The 20,145-nt window shown below is 38.4% G+C and overlaps 1 protein-coding gene across 3 annotated transcripts in view; it reads left to right on the plus strand.

Annotated features, from left to right (window-relative positions):
- PDE7B (phosphodiesterase 7B) overlaps positions 1–20,145 on the plus strand; it is a 167,135-nt gene that overhangs the window by 127,777 nt on the left and 19,213 nt on the right. For all 3 annotated transcript variants that reach the window (XM_033054217.1, XM_033054218.1, XM_033054216.1), the window contains 2 exons: positions 6,152–6,235; positions 19,073–19,224. In XM_033054217.1, coding sequence (XP_032910108.1) covers positions 6,152–6,235; positions 19,073–19,224 — 236 coding nt within the window. The remainder of the gene's footprint in view (positions 1–6,151; positions 6,236–19,072; positions 19,225–20,145) is intronic.

Consider the following 20,145-nt stretch of genomic DNA (forward strand, 5'->3'; position numbering starts at 1 on the left):
AAAAACAAGTGAAAGAATTGCAATATAATGCATTGACATTTTGAAAACCTACCTTTGTTAGCTCACACAGTGGGGAGTTGATGCCTGTTTGGTTGACTCTGGCCACGTTTTCAGTCAGATGTTAGTGTTGCAGGCTCTACATTGGCTCATGGAAGAACAAACAGGTCTGTGAAGAGGGTAACGTGGATTCTACCTCAATGTCTGAGTTTCTCATGACTGCTGTTATCTGGTTCTCTATGGCAGTTTTCTCATCCTCTTGGTTTTCACTTGTCTACAAGAGCTTTTTCCAAAGTCTACATGTTGTAAGAGCTTTGCCTCAAGATATGTCAGTTCAGTCTTTTCACCAGAGTCACTGGTGTCTTATGATTAAAGAGAGGGTTTCTAGAGTTTCTGTAAAACACTCATTTAACTTGCTCTTTTGTGAGAATGGACAATGGCCTGTGGATCCTAGGGTTTTCATCTATTTCCGGGTAAGATATGCCAGGAAAATTCCAGCATTGAGAAGGGCTTTATGAACAGATTGCCCCCTTCTCTTTCTTGCATTTTACTGGTTGACACAAGGAGTGGTGATAGTACTGTTTAGGAGGGTAAGATACAGCTGCAGTGGTCTGTAAAGGAGGGCAGAAATTAGAGCTGGCAGGGACAGTAAAGCAGTCCCAGTAGTTCTTGTTGAACATAAGAACCACCATTCACTTCAAAATACTAAGTAAACACGATGCATGAAACATCTGCAGCTGGAGAAAGAATTTTTAATAGTTGAATTTTAAGTAATTGATCCGTCATCAATAAATTTTAAAAATTCATTCACAAAGTAGGACCACAAAAGGGAAATTAGGTGATTTTCTATGTAAAAAACATTTACAAAACTGAATTACAGTTTTTATATCATCATTTTATCCTCTTTGTCAAAAGTGAGTACCAGCAATTACTCCCCTTTGCAGAGCATTTTGAAACAAATCTGCACAATACATAGGATGGAATCAATACTTACGAGCTCATTAGGACTATTAGCAGAAATAGTAGAACCATGCAGCATACAGCATGGAAAACTTTACATTTTGGAATGTTTACATGCTTAAAAATTCAGTGCTTACAAATTAATGAAGTGAGGTGGCTGCTCCAGCTCCTGCTGCAAAGGGCAGCCATCCTGAGTAACCCTTAAATCAGTCTCTCTGTGTCTGTTCAGAGGAAATGGTTTTTTTCAGAAGATCTGGTACACATGAGAAATCTGTATAAAATGCCTTTTACAAAAAAGAATTTATAGTAACACTTATAGCAGTAATACAACTAATACACTAAAATAACCCAAACCAACATGAATCTCCATGAAGCATTAGATCTCTTCAAATGAAAATATAATTCCAGTAATTCTAGTACTCACTTTTAACCTAACTTTTTATTTGAATTTGCTACTTTACAGAGCAACACTTCTCTCTTTTAGAAAGCTTTCCACTAAAACCACATTGATGCTTAAAACATTATCAGGTCCTCTTCCTCCAGGTCAGAAATCCCAAGCCTTTTCCTAACTGAAATAGTGGAAGAGCTGTGGGCTCCATGGAGTCCATAAGAAGCCACTGCTGCTTGCTTTTCTGTGAAAAGTTGGCAGCCACTGTAGTAAGTACCCTGAACAGTCAACTTAAGAAATACTGAAATCAAGATTGTAAGAAAGCTTGACTGGAATAAATACTTGTAACCTCTTGTGAATTCGCTGTGGTATTCCCAATTTACCACATGGAGCTGTGTACTAAATAGAATCAGTAACTTAGTGGTTCATCCTAACTTAAGCTGGATGAAGCTACTCTGTTCTTTTGTCACATCTATGGTCCTATTTTCTCTCCTAATTTGTTGTGCTTGCTCAGTGAAATTGAATCGCATGCTGTTTCAGACTAGTTTTGGAGAAGTTGTTTTCCTCAGTGCAGATGGCTCTTTCCTCCAGATGTGAAAGGCAGTTAAGAGCTGCCTCATTTTTTTCTTAACCCTTCTGAACCATCTTGAAGTGCCCTTGATGCTATGGCTGCAGTAGTGCCATGGTTGTTGCCCTATAGCTGAGTTTCTTGGGCCTGTGATCTGTCATACATGTCAGTCACAGCTCTGGCTCCTTATATAGGTTGCTTTGGTTTGTTTGGTTTGTGTTCTTGTCTGTTTTAACAAGGATAGAGTAAAATTCAAAAGCACAGCAGCCCTTGGGAAATGTCTCTGCTGGAATCTCTTGTGGCAGCTTGGCACCAGTGAGGGTGCAACCCCTGGTATTTGCGGCTGTAGATGTTCCAGCCTTGCATCTTCTGCCCAAAGCAGTCAAGGAGAACGTGTACCCTGACCATTTCCCTTCACTCTGCTTGTTTCATTTGGGAACACAATGAGCTGTCAAAATTTCCTGCCTTGTTACCACAGAATTCCTTCCTTCTGCTCTGAAAAGGATTATTTATCTAAAACTGCTAATTGCATAAATTGTCAGAATGACTACTTAGCTTAATTTTTAAGGTGGAGACAAAGAGATGTAAAGGTATGGTGGACTGATGAAAGTCAGCCTCAAAGTCATCTGCCAAAGCAAAAAAATTAACATTGAATGTGTTGCCATGAACAGCCCCTGCCTCTTGGAAATTAAAATCCATGTGATAAGTTGTATATCTGGCGCAATCCCTGTTCTTAGTCTCTCTGTTGAGTGCGCTTAGCTGTAATTAAAAGTAATAGAGAAGTATATAAGTATTTTCCAAATATGTGAGCCAAGAAAAAATGGAAGAAGGGAGGTGTGGTCGTTTTAGCCCACCGCCACTTCCTAACTAATCTTTCTGTAATGATGTAGAGAGAGACTAGGTGGCACCTGGTGAAGTATTTTGAAATAACAGATTCATGAGGTAGAGCTACTTGATAACATCTTTGACTCATCAGAAACTTGCCTTCCCTCAGGATAAAGTTAATATTCATATAAGAATATAAAGATTTTAGTGGCTTTTCCTAAGTCAGCAGGGATGCAGATTTATTCTGCATACAGATTCCTCTAGTGCTAGAGATAGCCCAGAATTATATTGTCTGTAAAAAATGTAAAATTACACAAATAGCCAATTGGAATCATCACTAATTTGTCATGACTTCAGTTCCTGGGCTTTGCTAGTTCAATAAAACTCATTCACATTTCTTACTAGTTACATCCATAACTCCCTTGCTTTCCCTCCCTTTGCTGAAATAGCTTTGAATAGTGTCCATAAGCATCTAATTTGGCTGTTATCTAGCTCTATATGAGACAGCAGCACCATGGGAGGAAGCTGGGCTATCTGGAACATCCAGGTATCTTGTTCACAGAGCAGTTGAGACAGAAAAGGTGACAGTAGCAGTGAACTTAACTTAAAATGGCTGTAGCTGTTAATACCTGATTATCTTCCAGCATTGTATTATCTTCAAGTATCAGTAGTGCTCTTCTGTGTCAAGATCATCAATAAAAATTCTTTAGGACCATTCCCAGCATAAATTTTCTAAATATCATGGAGATCATAGAGTAACTGTTCCCAAGCAAACGTTTCCTTTCAATGCACGGTGTTATCTTCTTATTTTTAGTCTTCAGTTTTTGTACTCATCTCTTCCCTTCTCTTGTATTTTAAAGAGGTTCATACCTTCATGAATTGCACTACAGTATTGCTTTCTTTTCCTTTTGTCTAACAGTTAGCTATTTTATTTGAGGTAGTTAAGTATCTCGTATGCTTTACTTTTGGTAAGTCCACCTCGTGTTTTCTTCAGTGTTACAGTTGTCTACCTACCTTTAGTGTTCTCTTCCTCAAAATTTCAGGTAATACTATTGAGATCAGAGTCCAGCAATCTTTTTAATACATGACTGTATATGATTTTCATTTCCTCTAGTACTATGGTGCCTCCTTTGATTTGATAGATGTATTATTTATGCCTAGAAAGAATATTAGTCTTGCTGGTTTTATAGTATCATGGGCTTTGGGTGTTTTTTCAGATATTTGGAGCCTGAATTTCTCTTTTTTTTTTTTTTTTAATGTCTCTGCTGATACAGTCACAAGTTACATGTTTATCAGTATGTAATGCAGGGGATTACTTGCAGATTCCTGTTAACTTATTGGTGCCTGCAGAAAAACAAAAGCATTGGTCAAGGCATGCTCTGAATTCACACCCGTTCCTAATTTGCTGATGCCTGTATTAGTAGCAGGCTCAAGCCTGCCTGATTTTTTTGAGTTTATATAATGTGCACCATATGCTTGCCATTCTTACTCTTTGAGCACACGTGAGCCAATCTGATGGGGTTACTTGTGGCAGAGAGCAATGCTTTTAAGTCTGGGTGCTGCTTCATGGGCTCTGGCTTGTGGGTGCTGATGAATCTTGCGTCGGTGTTTTACAAACTCTCCAGCTATTTGCTCCACCCTTCTACTCTTCAGCGCCAGGATCGCAGGGGGATGGGTTCATATACCTTCATTGCCACAATTACCTGGCGTGTAATTTTAAGCTGCTGATGAAGGTAGACCCAGGGCATTACCTTGCCTTTGAAGTGGAACAGCTGAAGAGCAGGTAGAGGTTTGCACCTCCTGCCCCGGCTATCAGGAGGGGTAAGTGGGGTCAACAGCAACTTGAGTTGTTTTGGACTGGTTCCTTAGGGTGGTTGGCAAGCAGGAGCCAAGAACAGGGAACACGTGTTCTGTCTCTGGGAACAAAAAAGCAAAGTGAAAGTAAGGGTGAGACAACCTAGATTTAGATTTATAATCAAAAGTGACTGTGTTTGAAATATTCTTAATTTGCATGTGCTCTCTTGTGTCTTTCATATCTCTAAGGACCCCTAGAGGGCACGGAAGTTTTTCTCCACCTCACATATTTAACTTAATAATTCTACTTGGCTTTCTTCGCTTAAACATAATTGTAAGCACATTTTAAGTGAACATTACGTAGAAAAAAAATAACAGCATTTAACTAGATCCTTCTTTTGTGCTACAAGATGTTTTCTTATTTTTAAACACAAGCAGTAGAAGGGAGCACTAACAGCCAAATTCTGAAATTATTGTTGTTTAGATTAGTCAGATGCCATATTTTTATCCTCGAGGAAATGCAATTCAAGCTAACTAAAAATTTGTATTTTATTGCAAACTTTGAGAGCACTACAGTGTGAGCTGTGTAAGGATGTGCAGTGGGTATGCTTTCAACACTGCAGTCTCTGTTTCTATAGAAGAGGAATTAGTATGGTGAAGAACTAGAGTACTCTAACTAAAACCTCAAAATCTCCAAAATTCATCTTATTTAAGAATTTTTAATATTCTGGTCTTGTTAATTGCCTGTAAAGAAACAATTACATTACATTGCAAGATACTTAAAATTACAGAAACAGGAAAATGACATCTGCTTTACCACTACTTCTTGTCTACTTGTATAGAGCTTTTGGAACTCTTACTTGTCCTGAGGAGCATTTTTCTCTTTAAATTACTTTTGCCTATTTCATCAGTATTACATGGTAATATTACAGGAACTAGTGCACAGCAGTATTGATTCTTAGTATTGTGTTGGCACTTCATCATCTTTAAATACACAAACGCTCCAGAGTAATGCTTATCTGAGAACATCAGGTTTTCACTTACATAAAACAGTTGCAGTGTTCAAGGAGAAGGCTTGCATTTTCCACAGTGCTCAAAGAGCAGAAAGTAAAACAAAAACAAACAAACAAACAAACCACCCACCTAAGTGTGAAAATATCTTCATACTTTTTGGGCGGATTTTTTCATCAACTAATGGTTTTGAGACCAGTCCCACAACTGTGGAGGTCAGTTGGATTGTGGGCCTAGTCCAGGACTGGGACCTTTGCATGTGAAGCCATGACAGAGTCCTACCTGTTCTTGCTTGAGAAAAAAAAGCAGATGTGTGCACTTTTTGTGAAGTCATGAGAGTCTACTTGCTGGGCAAGAAGTTGTTCAATAGGATAATGTTGTGGGTTAATTCCAGCCAGCAATGAAGGGTTTTTTGTGTCTTTATTCTGATAAGAGGATCAGCTGTACTGCTTTACCCAGTTACCCAGGGATGTCATGGGAGATGACCTTAGTTTTCCCACTGGAGGAGTGTAATGTCGTCACTTTGTATTAAAAAATAGATCTAGATCAAAACAGCAGAGAAAGGCAGCTGCCCCTTCTAATGTCTCTGGGGATTTTGTGTTTTGCAGGAGATGCACGGGTGAGAGGTCAGACAGGGGTTGTCTCCGAGCGCCGTGGCTCCTACCCATTTATAGACTTCCGTCTTCTTAACAGTAAGTGCAACCCTTCTTTCAGGTCTGTATTTAAATAAAAACAAATAAAAACCTCTCTTGAAAGTATATGAACCAAACTATCTCATCTCATACATATCTGTAGCTCAGCTGTCTTCACACAGTCGGCATTAATTCCATTATTTCCACTCAGTGTCTGGCTGTGAAATACTTTGATTGTATGAATAGTCCATAATGCTCAATCTGTCAAATGTAAATACAGTAGGGCCATGGGGTGTGCTAGGGAAGGAGCAGGGGCAGTTCAGAATTAAAAAGATAAACCTCTGTGTCCTTTAGCCTCTTAGACAACAGTTGGAACAGATTTATGTGAAGCTGTTATCCGGTCATATAGAATTGGCACAGAAGGGGAGCATGTGACAGCACTGACCAGTGGTTTACAATAACATTAATTTTTCCAACAATTAGAACCCAGTCCAAAGCCCCATGGAGTCTTCTCATTGACGTCAATGGATTTTGGGTCAGGCCAGCAGTGAACATCTGTTAAAAATAATCTTAACCTCATTTTGATTGAAGTTATTTTGCCACTGTTGTAAATAAAGGACAGCAAATCTAAAAAGAAAAAAAAAAAACAAAACCAAAACAAATCAAGACCCTGTTGAGGTTTTTTTTCACCTGATGGACTCTCTATACTGATGCAAACCCATTAGCAAGTGTGTAAAAAATAAAAAAAAAAAAACAGTGACCACTTAGTCTTGGGCCCTGTAGCACTCATCCTGGACATTGTGTTAACTTAACTGTGTTCAGACACAGGCAGATCTCGATGTGTCTTTGTGTATTGCACAAGCAACCTTTGAAAAAACTGTTATTCACTGTATTCATCAAAACAGACTGGAACTCCAATAGTTTCAGTGCTGACACTGTTATGTTTCTAGTGATTATGCTTTTCATCAAAGAGCAATTGTCAAACCAAAGTTTGAATTTTCCTCTTTGTACCTCCTTGTCTGAGTGCCTGGGGAAGGGGAAGGAGGGAGGAGGAAGCGGGGAGTGAGGGGAGCGGGGAGTGAGGGGAGCAGGGAGGAAGCAAAGCAGGAAGGCTGGCTGGGAGTCAGGAGTAAAGAGGAGCTGCGGAGGGGAGGGTTTGGGATCTGATGGGCTGCATTCACTCACTCTGGCAGAATTACTACCCAGCAACATGCTGCTGTCAGTCTTGCTGATTGAAGGTGTTCTCTGGGTTGTGGGTCCATCGGAGAGCTTGCTGTGGCTGAGATAGAAGGATGTAAGGGATGAGATGAGTCCATCAGTTTTCCCAGGACAAAGGGAATAACTTACTGGTTGAGCAGAGTTTTGAGGACAATTTAGTTCTGACTTGCCGATGAAAAGCATGAAGAAAAATCAGGTGTAGGCTAGCTGGAAAAAGTGCTGGTCATGCATGCTCTTATGAAGACTGAGAGTAAATAATGCACTTTTTATTCATGAAGTAGAAGTGGATATATATTCATATTCAAATGTGACTATATTAATTATTTCTTTTTTATTTTGAATACATACAGGTTACGTAAAATTCCATTCTTATGTTTTTCCTTCTCCATGGGTAAAGAAACTGAAAACTTTTCAGTTTCTTTACCCATGGAGAAGGAATAACAGAAGAATGGTTTCAGGGTATTTTTCTGTCAATAGGGCTTTCACTTTTAGCCCCTGTAGATGAGTCCTGCTGTCTTCCAGATCCTGCCAGTTTCTGGGAAATGCTGGTGCTGTCTGTGGGCTGTGTCAGGAGACATCCATGACAAGGGATGTTCTGGTGAATACTCAGCCTTCAATCATGCTGGGAGCAGGGTACGCTACAACCCCTCTAAATGTAACAGCTGAACCTAAAAAGCAGTCTCCTTGTGTGTGCACCTCTGGTCCAACAGAGTGGGACACCTGGGGTTCTGTGCTCCCATGCTCTGTTACAGAGTCCTCCAGCTTATTCTTTTTACTGCTTTTCCATAATCTGAAATAAGTCAGTATGGCTGATCAAGATCTCTGTAAAGGAAAGAAGTGATCCTGATTTGTAATTTCCCATGGTTTTCAGTTTTTTACATATTTGCCATTTTCTCTCTAAGGAGTAGTATTGCTGTAATTTTTTGGTGCAAAATGAAGTGAGAGTTCTGGATACTTGACTACTGATTTTGTAGCTGGCAAGTGCATTGGGCCTGGTTCACTTGGTGACCTACAAGTAAATTAAGATGCTCAGTGTCAGAGCATGCAGATGTGTTTTGCCAGGAAATAAACAAGCTTTTGTAATATTTGTTCATCTACATCTGCCTGTTAAATCCATTTCTGCCATGTGGAAGTAGCAAAAAACGTAAGCATGTAAGCAGCAAAAAGCATGGTACTGCACATCCTATCAAAAAGAAATATATATAAATGTCACTACTGCACACTTTCTTGAAAAGTACCCATCTAATACTTGCAGTAAAATTTTGTCACCGTGTTGCATTTGTTTGGGGTTAGTAACTAGCAGGCATCAACTGTATACTGAAAGATGTTAGAGTGAGGGAGGGAAGAGGCAGAGGAAATTTTATAGTAAATATTCTCAGAGGTCATAAACAAATGCAGTATAAACATTACTGCAGCTTCTCACTAACAAAATGAGCTTAAATAGCAATTGTTCCATCTCACATCTGAAACACAGTACCAGCCTTCTTTTAAAGTAAGGGAAAATACTGAAGCTCATTCTTGAACAGAGTTGACATCCTTTATGTAAATTCACATGTAAAAAAAAATACAGGGCATTGATAAATACGGGGCGTCAGACTAAAGGTTACTTACATGTAACTTTTCTTTTGTGTACTTGCAGATTCAGTCAAGTTAGTCTGTTAAGGGTTAATGCTGACTAAACCATATCTTCTGTTTTTTCTGGAGTCCTACAGTAAAGGACTGTGTAACTTAAGACATCATGAAGTCTTTTTGGATAGGAAAACTTCCTGCACTCTGAAAATGGCATCTTCTGTAGCCCTAATCAAAGCCAACTGGATTAATGTTGCTTCTTGCTGTTTGAGTCTGTGATGCCATCTTCTCATTCCTCCAGTGACTCTCTGCAGTGTATAGAAAGTTAATGTTACTTCACCTTGTCTTTGCCAGGCTGTCAAGACCATGAGGATTTTTCAGAATCGTGTCTGGGGGAGATGCAGGACTTTAGTGTCTTCCTGTCTTTTCTCTGCCTAGTTGCAAAGTTGGACTGGTGGATTTGGGGACTTTTAAGATAACTCCGGAATACCAAATTGAGTATAATATATCCCTGTGTCACCGAGAGTTCCTTGTTTCTGTTTTCTGTGAAAGTTTGCTCCAGCCCCTAGAGTTAGTCCCGCAGCTTGTGGAGACCTCTGTGACCTACCAGATTCTGTTCTGTGTTGATGGCAGCGAGTCAGAAGCTTGAGAGGAAGCCATGTAGCGGCTCCTCCCCTGCAGAGAAGTTGGGGCAGCTGCTGCTTATCATCAGCCTGGTGTGGAGACCCACTGGAGGCAAGTCCACCAACCCTCCTTCTGTTCTGATAGGGCAGCCAAACCACCTGCTCCCAGTGGCCCCTGACATCCCCCAGACAAAAACTAGCCCCCTTATGACAGACTTGAGGCTCCACATTCACCGGGAGGCTTAATGAACCAGTATCAGACTTTACAGACTCCTAAAATAAGAGATACAAATTTTGCACAGGACTATAGGTTTATAGGAAAATAGGGTGAGAGTTTTCTCTTCAATTAATTCCAAACAAAACCTCACAAATTTTAGGAAATTTTGACTCTGACCTGGGTAGCTCAAGCTTGAAACTGAACCTGGTGCAGGTTGAAATTGGTGTTGGCTGGCTCATTGCCATTTCTGCATTTCAGCGAATTAAATGAACCTTACCATGTTCATAGGATAGAAAAGGAGTTAAACTGAGTATTTGTAGGGTAATAATTTAAAATTTGAAATACTTCTGCTGTGAAAATTAATCCAATTTTCCTTTTAGTAGAGTATAGTTTGGATTTGAGGAATAAAGGAGCACAGCTATGGTAAGCAATAATTTAGTTCTCTGATTCACAAAGTTGCTCAGTGAGTCATTGTAGCAGATCCCACCAGTGAATAATATGCACTGATTTGAAAGGATTTCATTATCTCATTATGAGTTTTTTTGTGACTGTGACAGTACACTTCTTCATTGCCTTAACTCAAAGTTTGAGGGAATTCCTTGTGATAAATCTGGACTTGTAGGTAAACATGCATCAGTAAGCAAGAAGACCTCACCCTTTTGCAATTATGTTAGATACTTTGTTTCACTGCCAGGTTCAATCAAGTAGAGTAACAAAATAACATAGTTTACAGCTGAGATAAGTAACTTGTTATTTACAAACATGCTTGTCAAGCAAGTCAGAAGACAGCCAGGTTCTTAAGACTTAAATTCTCCAGTTCCCATCTTGTTTATGCTAAGCTTTTAAATTTTGGCTTGCAAATGACAAAATTATTAGCCTTTAATTGACTATATTTAATTCACTTCTTCAGTATTCACTTCAGTACTTACATATGTGACCTGCAAATTGGAGTCTTTGTACCCAAATGGTGTTACCCAGAGAGATATCTGTTTTCTTACACCTTGCACAACAGGAACACAGAGTGGGATCTGAGAATATGTAAAATGTCAAAACATGTCTGTAGACATTCCAAAGGTATGTCTCTGTATTACTTAGGATCTTGATGTTGTCGTGCAAGCAGAAGTTGAGTCCAAAAGAACTCCACCTGCTTTAAGCTTAGTTTGCAAATTAATTTACTGCAGATTCTATACTTTTTACACCAGATGGTGATAAATGGTAATATTAGGTAACATTCCATCTCTGTCCTTGATTTGCTGTCTGATCTGAGTCAAGCAAAATATTCTGGTTTTCAGTTTGTTTGCAAATAAAGTGAATTCATCACATACTTTGCAGGCATGTGATGAATTAGGTATTGGAGAAATGAAACGTGTTGTCAGGATTAGCAAGGGAAGATATGAAGTCATGAAAATGTCTCCATCTCAAAGAACCAAAGCCTGTGGACATTTGAATCTGTGGTTTCTGCCTGTCTACAGAAGGGTCTATTTCAAAATTTACATTCATTTTTGGGTTTGAATTTTGAACACTCCAGGGCTTTCAGGTAGGGCCTGTCTCCAGGGAAAATAAAACTTAACCGCAGTCACCAACCCAAAACTGAACCATCAAGTAACCCGAACGCAAATGAGTGAGGTTAAAAAGAGTTTGGTTAAGTGCCTTGTTTTGTTGCCTTTGGCTAGAAAAAGAAGTGGGAGTGAGAGATGCCTTTTTAGATATTTCTGACCTAGGTTAAATTAGGACACTAAAAATCTTGTGAGGAAGTTTCAAGGGCTGATTGGATTACTCAGATCCCAGCCCAGCCTGTGGAGATGAGTCCAGAGTTCCAGATGGTTTTTAAATTAGAAAGGGAAAAATCTTATGAGGTCTGCATTATTTCTGCATAATATTTCCCCTAGTTCCTCATGGATAAGCCCATCCAAAAGATACTCATCAACATCCCTAAGACACATAGGCTTCTTAATCCAGTTTGCTTGTTTCAATGGGATGAACATTTCCAGAACTGGTCTGCTTGTGGCTTTGCTATCAGTTACCTGTTCAAGGAAAAGAACTTGGAATCCTCTTAATATTTCAGCACAGAGATTGTTCTCTTTTCCATTAACTCCTCACTATATAAAAAAATTCTTCCTGTCATTGGAAGTCGATACAGTTCACCCTTTTCATCAAATAATAGCAAGGGGGGGTTTTGGAGGAAGAGACTGCATTTTTTGTATTTTTCTAAGTGTTGTTATATGCAAAATTTAATAACAGAGTTTGTTTGAAAATTATAATCTACTTCCTGCCATTCATGCTCCTCGTTTAGCTTTAATGACACATTTGCAGAAAAAATGAAAGCCCAAATGTAAAACTGATAAATGCACATGCCCTCATCTGCTAGCAAAATGTGTAATTTTGGGTTATGAATGCTTCAGGAGGTCTCAAAACAAACAAAAGCAAGCAAAACAAACAACCTACACGTGCGTCACACACAAAGTCTTAGCGAACATTGACCTGTTTACACACATTTGTAACTTATTCTTTTAGTACAGACTTGTGATTCAGTTAACTGTAGATGTCCCTTTAAAAGTTGCCAAATGATGTGTGACCCATTCTGGCACCCCACCTTCTTTTCCTTGATTAGAAAAGAGAAAGGATGTATTGAAGATAACACTGAGGATACTTACCAAATGACCAGAGGAAAAGAGAGAACAAGGAGAAGGGATCATTAAAATGATAAATGAAACTGGGGTTTGCTGTTATTACAGGTTATGTTGTTTTTTCTCAAGGGGAGTGAAGGAGGAGGGGATGCACTGTTTCCTGTTGGAGAAACTATAATCAGCTGTAGAACATTTGCAGTTTTAGGAAGAAAAGGTCCTGACTGCTGTACAAAGTCTGAAGTGGCAAAGAAAAGGTTCATAATGAAATGATAATGAGATTGTGACTAAACAGAAAATCACATTTCCTAAGAACTTGGAGGAGGCTTAATAAAAAGATGCCAAAATGTTTGTTTGCATTAAGATGAGTGATAGCCCAAATTAAGGCTTCAAAAACACATCTAAATTCATTTTAAGTTTGGATTTAATCTATTCCTCTTCCTCTTATTATGCCTAATATTCTGTTACTGAAGTGGTCTTTGAAACCCTAATTTCTCCAGAACTTGTTGTAATAGGATTATTCAGTATATAAGTGGGATAATCAGCATAATTCTTAAATTCTGTATTCTCTTTCAAACAGTTTTAAAAAGAATATATTTTGGGATGGGGAGGAAACTGCATGACTAGTGTTCTTCAAGATGCCAACAATTTTTCAGGAATTTCATGAGTTGGAAACTCAGCTGTTACAAGCCACCATCACTTCAAGCGATATTCAAAGAGGAAACTCCAAAGCCAGGTCACCCAGAAAGATGGTTTCTCAGAACCTCTCACACTAACCAGAGAAGCATGAGTACCTCCTCTGTAAACAGGGCTTTGCATTTGTTTTGTGCACTTGTGCACATGGTTGGAGAACAAAATTTTTACTAAAAAGCAGAAAATTTTAAAGTTCTTTTGCTGTACTTCTAAATTCTGTGCTTTTCTCTGATGTGTTCAAGGTCCATCTCTCTTTCTCATGGCTTCTGCCTAATTGAAAAAAAGTTTACCTTTCTAGAGAGAAATAATGCAGTTGCAACCTATATGAACAATGGCAGCTAACAAAGAGCCCTTGATCTCTAAAAACTCATCAGAAGTCAAGGAACAAAGAATATTTTACACATTAGAGAAGCAAGTAAAAACAGTGTTTATAATACAACTTTTTTGGATTCCATATAGTCTGAGGACGTCTCATGAGGATTTCTGCATTTACAAGATTTCAGTACAACACTTTTTTATCTGTAGATATGATATAGTGTAAGGTCTTCATCTCAGTCTTCTTAGTTGCAGCGACCAATGTATATTCAGATGATAAAATTGACACAGTCTTATTTTATATTTGAATCAATCCTGTTTGTTAGTTTCTTACACCAGCCAGTTAGTTTCTTACACAGGTGATTGAGAGGTAAAACTGACATATTCATCTGAGCTCCTTGGTCCTTCTGTACTAGGCTGAAAGCTTTTAAGTGACAGTCCTTCCACATGGGCTTCTGGTGGTTTGTGCATTTTCTCAGGCCTTTATTCAAAACTTGAGTGTTTTCTTTCTGAAGGCTATTTGGACTACAAGGTGAAACTCATCTGGAAGGATTAGACAGGGCAGAGAGTAGAGGTTTTCTGTTCTTCTAGTTGACAAGTGTTTTCTCCAAAATTCAAATATAAAATATTACGTTTGTCATTCATTTTTAGATCGCCTGTGTTATTTCAACTACCCATACTAATGCTGCTGGACATAATGATAAATCTGTAATGTAAGAAGATAGTAGGAAGGCACAGCGTTTTTTTTCTATCATCAGTTCTATGCACTCTCCTGTGTGCGAAAATTTCAGCAACCAAGCATGCAGCGAATATGCCAAAGAAGACTTCAGTAAAGGTGCTCTAAATGCATGGCACAGTTTTACATGAAAAAAAAAAAAGGGACAAACACCAGTTACTCCTCAGTCAATTACGTACCTCTCAGGCTCACAATGAGAAGTTTTCTAACCAGCTCTCAAGCCAGGAACCAGTGCGTAAAATTGTAGGATCAGATACAAATTGTTTCCCAGAGTCCTCGCGGTTTGCAGACTGTCCTGCACAACTTAAATTGCAGGACTCACCCTCTCACCTTATCTTCCAGGTACCCCAGCACTTTCCCACCAGTCCTGCCTGGCTCTTCAGGCATACAGTGGCTGAGTATGAAATGCCTTTGCACCCTCGAAAAAGGGGAAAGGGTATATAAATTGTATGAATCAAAGGCAGCTGCTTGAGGACCTGATTTATTCTGCATCCTTTAGGAAAGAAGAGGAAAAAAAATTCCCTTTTCTGAATCAGTTCACTTTTAAAAATTAATAAACCCTTTTTTATCCACTCATGCTGCTGGATGACCTGTTTTTATTGTATGCTGAGATGCAATATAGTAACAAAAGCCAGTACTGTGAAGAAAAACTCAGAGGCTTTATTTGAATGCGTAACACAGTTTGTTTACTTTGAAAGAACAGTAACAATGTAATGAATGTCTGGTGCAGAGTTAAGTACATCCTTGTCCAAATTTGATTTATGTGATCATTTCTGGATGATAACTCAACCACTGTTAGCATAACCTCCATCATATTTATATTCATGCTGCCTGTGGGCACGTGCTAGTGCAGCAGTGTGAAAGAAATGTGAAATAAAACTGGTAGCAGTTCCCAGTGCAGGAAAAGTCTTTTCCTGAAATAACAGAGGTTCGTGTGTAGTGAACCATAGATCAATTTAAGGCGAGAAGATCAGTGTAACTGGAGGAGCTGTGCTGAGAGAAAGAAGGCAGCCATTGAGTCTGCAGCTTATGAACCTCTTGAGGGCCACGTGCAGTGATGCAGACATCATCCATGGTCTGCTGGTTTGTGTGTGCGTGATGTGGCTATCAAATTACCTGAAGAAAAATGCAGCCCCTTTGCTTGCCTGCTGGAACACAGGAGATATGCTGCAAGCTCTGCCTGCCTGAGCTTTTGAAGGCAGAAGTTGAGCTTTGTGAGGAATGCTTGTACGAACATGTCTATAAACATGTATGTAATTCATACAAGATGTCTGTATAATTCATACAGTAACTTTGTTCAGTGTACAAAGGAGGGTTTCTGCAACCCTTGTGTTAGGCAGTAACTCCGTAGCATGAGAATAGGCATCTTTTAAGAGATGGAGGTTTTTTAGGTAAGCAAAATGTTCAGAAGTTGCCACAATGACTAAAGTTAAACAGAGTTCTCAAGGGAAGTTTTATGGGTATAAACAAAAGACATTCTTGTTTGTCTTTCACGTTAATTTCAAAATTGCACATAATTACCAAATCCTTCCCATGTGAGCTTTGCAGATCATAGTCTTTAACCAGATGCTGTAGCATATGTTTTAGTATCCATAAAACAACAGCTGAAGTTCAGGGATATCTGCAGTAATATTTTTGATTAATTTACTTTGTAATTCAAATTCACCTGAAGGCACTGTATGACTTGCATCATGTGTCATCATCAAAATTTTGTATTTACAATGTAAATTGAAATTTGCAGTTGTCAGTAAAGAAGTAGTATGTTCAGCATTTTACTGTAAGTCATTCACATAAAGCCTTAATTTAATCTTAAAACTGCATCTTGATTTTGTGTCAGTGGTGAATACCATATGCTCGGAATGACTCTTGGCTTTTGGGAGATTCAGATGCAACTGCTGAGCTGAGGACAGAATTTAAGTGTTCACTTTTGGCTGCATCACTTTTTGCTCTTTTGTTCTAATTAACTTTTTTCTCTCAACTTCATATAGTTGTGCTTTTTTTTGTTTGACACTGATCTTGGAAAGGGAAAGAGAAAATGCTGATTTAGATTATACTTATTTGGGGTGTATTGTGCTCAGAGAAGGGCAGCATCTTCGTCCAATTTTATGGAAGACACCATCATAATAAAGCACATTATTGTGGATACCACAGTAATCTGAGATGGGTCATAGCAGTCAGCTGATAAGTCCTGTGATTCAAAGGCAAATCAGTTATTACTGAAATGACCCAAAGGATGTGATTTTAATGTGATATTCTTTTAAGCTGACATCTTAAGAGTTTGCATGTGGATAGCCTGCAGTTCTGGATTCAGGCTGTTCTGTCAAGGACACAGTTTTAAAAATACATTTGCTACAATTCTTTGTCAGTATTATGAACTTTTTCCCTTATGAATGAAAATACAGTATTGTGGGTAATCTTTTTTTGTGTAATATATTAGAATACAGGGCTCACCTGAAGCAAGTCAGGTGCAGGGGCACTGTCTGCTGATGACTTAATTTGAATTGAGACCCATGACAACCATACAGAGCAATGGGCAGCAAGTTTGATGGTTCAGTTCCGAAAATATTTTTCATAATAAGAAGTTGCTTGTTTCCATCTGATGTATTTGTGCTTTGGCAAGTATTATTCATGCTACTGAAACGATCTGGTAATCCAAAGGTTAAAATAACCATTTCTTCATAATCGAATGTACAGCTGCTTGTTGGGACTCAGGCCAAACCTTCACCTTCAAATCATCCACAGCAGCTCTATGTGTGAGTTTTAAAGACAGTTCAAGAGAGTGTAGGTGGTGATTTCAGTCATGTGTCTTTAACTGAAAAAACAGCTACTAACTTAGATAAAAATTAGTGAAAACAACTTCTAATTTTTAATGTAAAAAGGGGAAGTTTTTTGTACATTAAAATTTAAACTTGTTACCTGAAAGTGGTGACAGTTTGTAGGCTAAGATGGAAATAGTAAAGTTGGAAAGTTGAGAAACGGCTAACACAAGAAGTTTAAAAAAGTGAATTTATTTTAAGAGTATTTTGTTATCCAGGAATTAGATGGAATGCCTGCCATTTCATAGCAGCCCTATATAAATGAAAAGAAATAAGAAAACATGTCTACTGGTTCCTCCACGGTTTGCTGCCACTGGGTAACTGTTCACACCTACATTAGTCACTCCTTCAACAGGCCATGAAATTGTTCCAGTTTTTAAAACGTGTGAGAAAATCAAGGCAGGTGCTGGCACATCATAAATGAAAACCTGACCTTCAGGCTGGTACAGTAGTGGTGTTGTTACTCTTTGTATTCTGGAAACCACATGGCTTGTCAAGTTGCAATGAAGTTATTTTGTGCTTTTATATTATTAAAACTCGGTGAGGTCTTTAGACCCTGCATAAGAACCATGAGGCTTGCTGGTGTTGGAAGTTATGTTGATACTCAGTACGTAAGAATGGCTTTTTTTGATGTTGTTACTGACTTTGTGCCTCTCAGTTGGATTACTTAATAAGGAAGAAACTTGCTACAGTGAGTGCTTGCACATCTGCTGTTAGAGAAATCAAATCCTGAACCATCCATGATCCAAAAAAACCATACTGACTTCTCTGAAAATCCTCTCAGAATAAGGCATTGAGGCAGCAGACAAAGTGATATTTTAGTTTCACAGAACAAGCATTCAATGTTTTTTCATAGAAAGAGATGAAAGAATAGAGAATAGAGACGAGTCCTCTTCAGTGTGTGGATATTTTTCCTGAGCTCTTACTTAAACCTGAAATCCAGTGAATTGCTATGGAGCTTCTTATCTCAAGAAATCATTACTGTTCTCTCAAAGGACTGTTTAATCTTCAGTTTCTTACAAGGTTTGTCTTACAAATAGAACTGTATTGAATCTTGCTACTTTCGACCAACTTTCCAGTTTCTGTCCTCCCTTTTTTCCAAAATTTATACCAGACTGCAACATGAAAACACCACAGCTGAATGTAAGGTTATGTTAAAAGTTCAAATGAAATTACCTGAACCATTATGAGTTTTAGAAAGCCTCCATATTTTTTCTTACTAACAATAAGGTAGTATAATTACTCTAATTAGTGATTTAATCACTGTATAAAAACTGCCTTGGTTTTTGTGTCACATTTAGCTCTATATGAAAATCTCCTAGGACAGCATTAGAGAATTAGAATTATCCTGGTACTGAGTGAAAAGAACATATCCTGTTGTGTAACCAGAAATGCCTGTATTATCTGAATATACCTGCTTTCCTCATTGCAGAGCTAAAATATTTTCTTCATTTATAATTTGCTTTAACAAACAGACAGCTGACAATGAAATAGGATTATTAACCTATTCTTATTTCTATCTCTCTTTTATTTCATTTTCCAAAAGTGGATCACACATTTGTGTTTTCGAGTTCTCTTTTAGTGTCACTTTTTTGATTTTACACCCAAGATCACCTTGCAGCTCTAATGCTGTGTGATTTTTAATATATTCCAGTGACACTCCTGTAAGGTAGCAAGGTAATGTTATTTTCAGGCATATAGTTAGGGAACAGAGGCAGACAGGGTAAGAAAGAGCAGCTTTCCTGTACCTAACTCTGCCTAGTCATTTAGGCTCCCTCTAACACCTACAGTTAGGAGATGTATCACCCCCTTCCCCCCAGTGACTGAGCTGGCAGGCAGTGTACTGAACTCAGATCTTCCAAAACCTACAATAGTATTTTCCTTCCTGGAACATACTTCCTTTCTAAACTAAACAAATATATTATGCTGAAGTGATTTGAGTACTGCTCCTTCATGTGGCTTGGCAAGAAGCATGAACTTCACAATTTTTGTATTACTATTTTAGTGTTTGATACTGCTCTTATAAACTGATAATGTCACCCATCATCTTGGGTTTCATGGCTTCTGTACTGATTTCTTTTCACAGATACTACACTCTCAGGGGAAATAGGCACCAAGAAAAAAGTGAAAAGACTGTTAAGTTTCCAGAGATATTTCCATGCATCCAGGTTACTGCGTGGAATTGTACCACAAGCCTCTCTGTACCTACTGGATGAGGACTACCTTGGGCAAGCAAGGGTAAGACAGGTCTCCAGATCTCAGTTTCTTTTAATACTAGTACAGAGTGTCAGTTTTGTTTTAGTCTTCAGATAACCAAATTCATGGCTGATCTTTCTTAAATGACCCACGTTATGTGCCTCTCTCACAACAAACAGATTGTCCATTCCTCATTTGTGGTTATAGCCTTGAAGACTTAGGTCTCAAAGCAACAAGAAAGTATTACTAAATCTATTCAGCATTTTCAGATTCCAGCAACTGAAATTATAATATGTATTTATTAAAGACTGAAAGATTTCAGGTTAAGTTACTGATTCAAGTGCAGCTCTGACACAGCATTTAATTCATCCACTTGAAAAAGGACAGGTATCTCTCATCTGGTATGAAACAGCTATTAGGCAACCCACAATAGCTCTCCATAGTGGCAAAGGCTAGGAAATGTGGAACATTGACTGCAAACTTCACAGTGAAGTGAAATATAATTATCTTATTTTGCAGCTCTTACACTTACTTTGAATGGTATTTTCTAGCAAAACTTGCAGTTGATGGCATTGGGATTATATGCCTCGGCAATTTTTATTCTCTGCTAGAGGAGATTATATGCCACAAGTTAGAAATTAATTAAGAATCCAGACTGTTTGAATGTAGACTAGAGATGGGAGAGAATATGTATTTCATTCGCACGTACATCACTGTGGGTCATAGAGGTAGTCCAGCATCAGTCTCCTGACTCAACTGATACAGCTGTAAAATCACTACATTTGGTGGTAATGATAGATTTTCTGTATGTCTGAGAGGGCTTAACAGTAGCGCAGTAGTTATTAACAGTAGTTTATGAAAGCTATTCCTGTGTACTGCTTTGTTTAGCACGTTGTAACTCATATTCACCATGAGAGCTAAGATTTTAAAACTGTATTAAAACCTAAGAGAATTTGCACTGAC

This window comes from Catharus ustulatus, chromosome 3, assembly GCF_009819885.2.
Source record: "Catharus ustulatus isolate bCatUst1 chromosome 3, bCatUst1.pri.v2, whole genome shotgun sequence".
Taxonomy (NCBI): domain Eukaryota; kingdom Metazoa; phylum Chordata; class Aves; order Passeriformes; family Turdidae; genus Catharus; species Catharus ustulatus.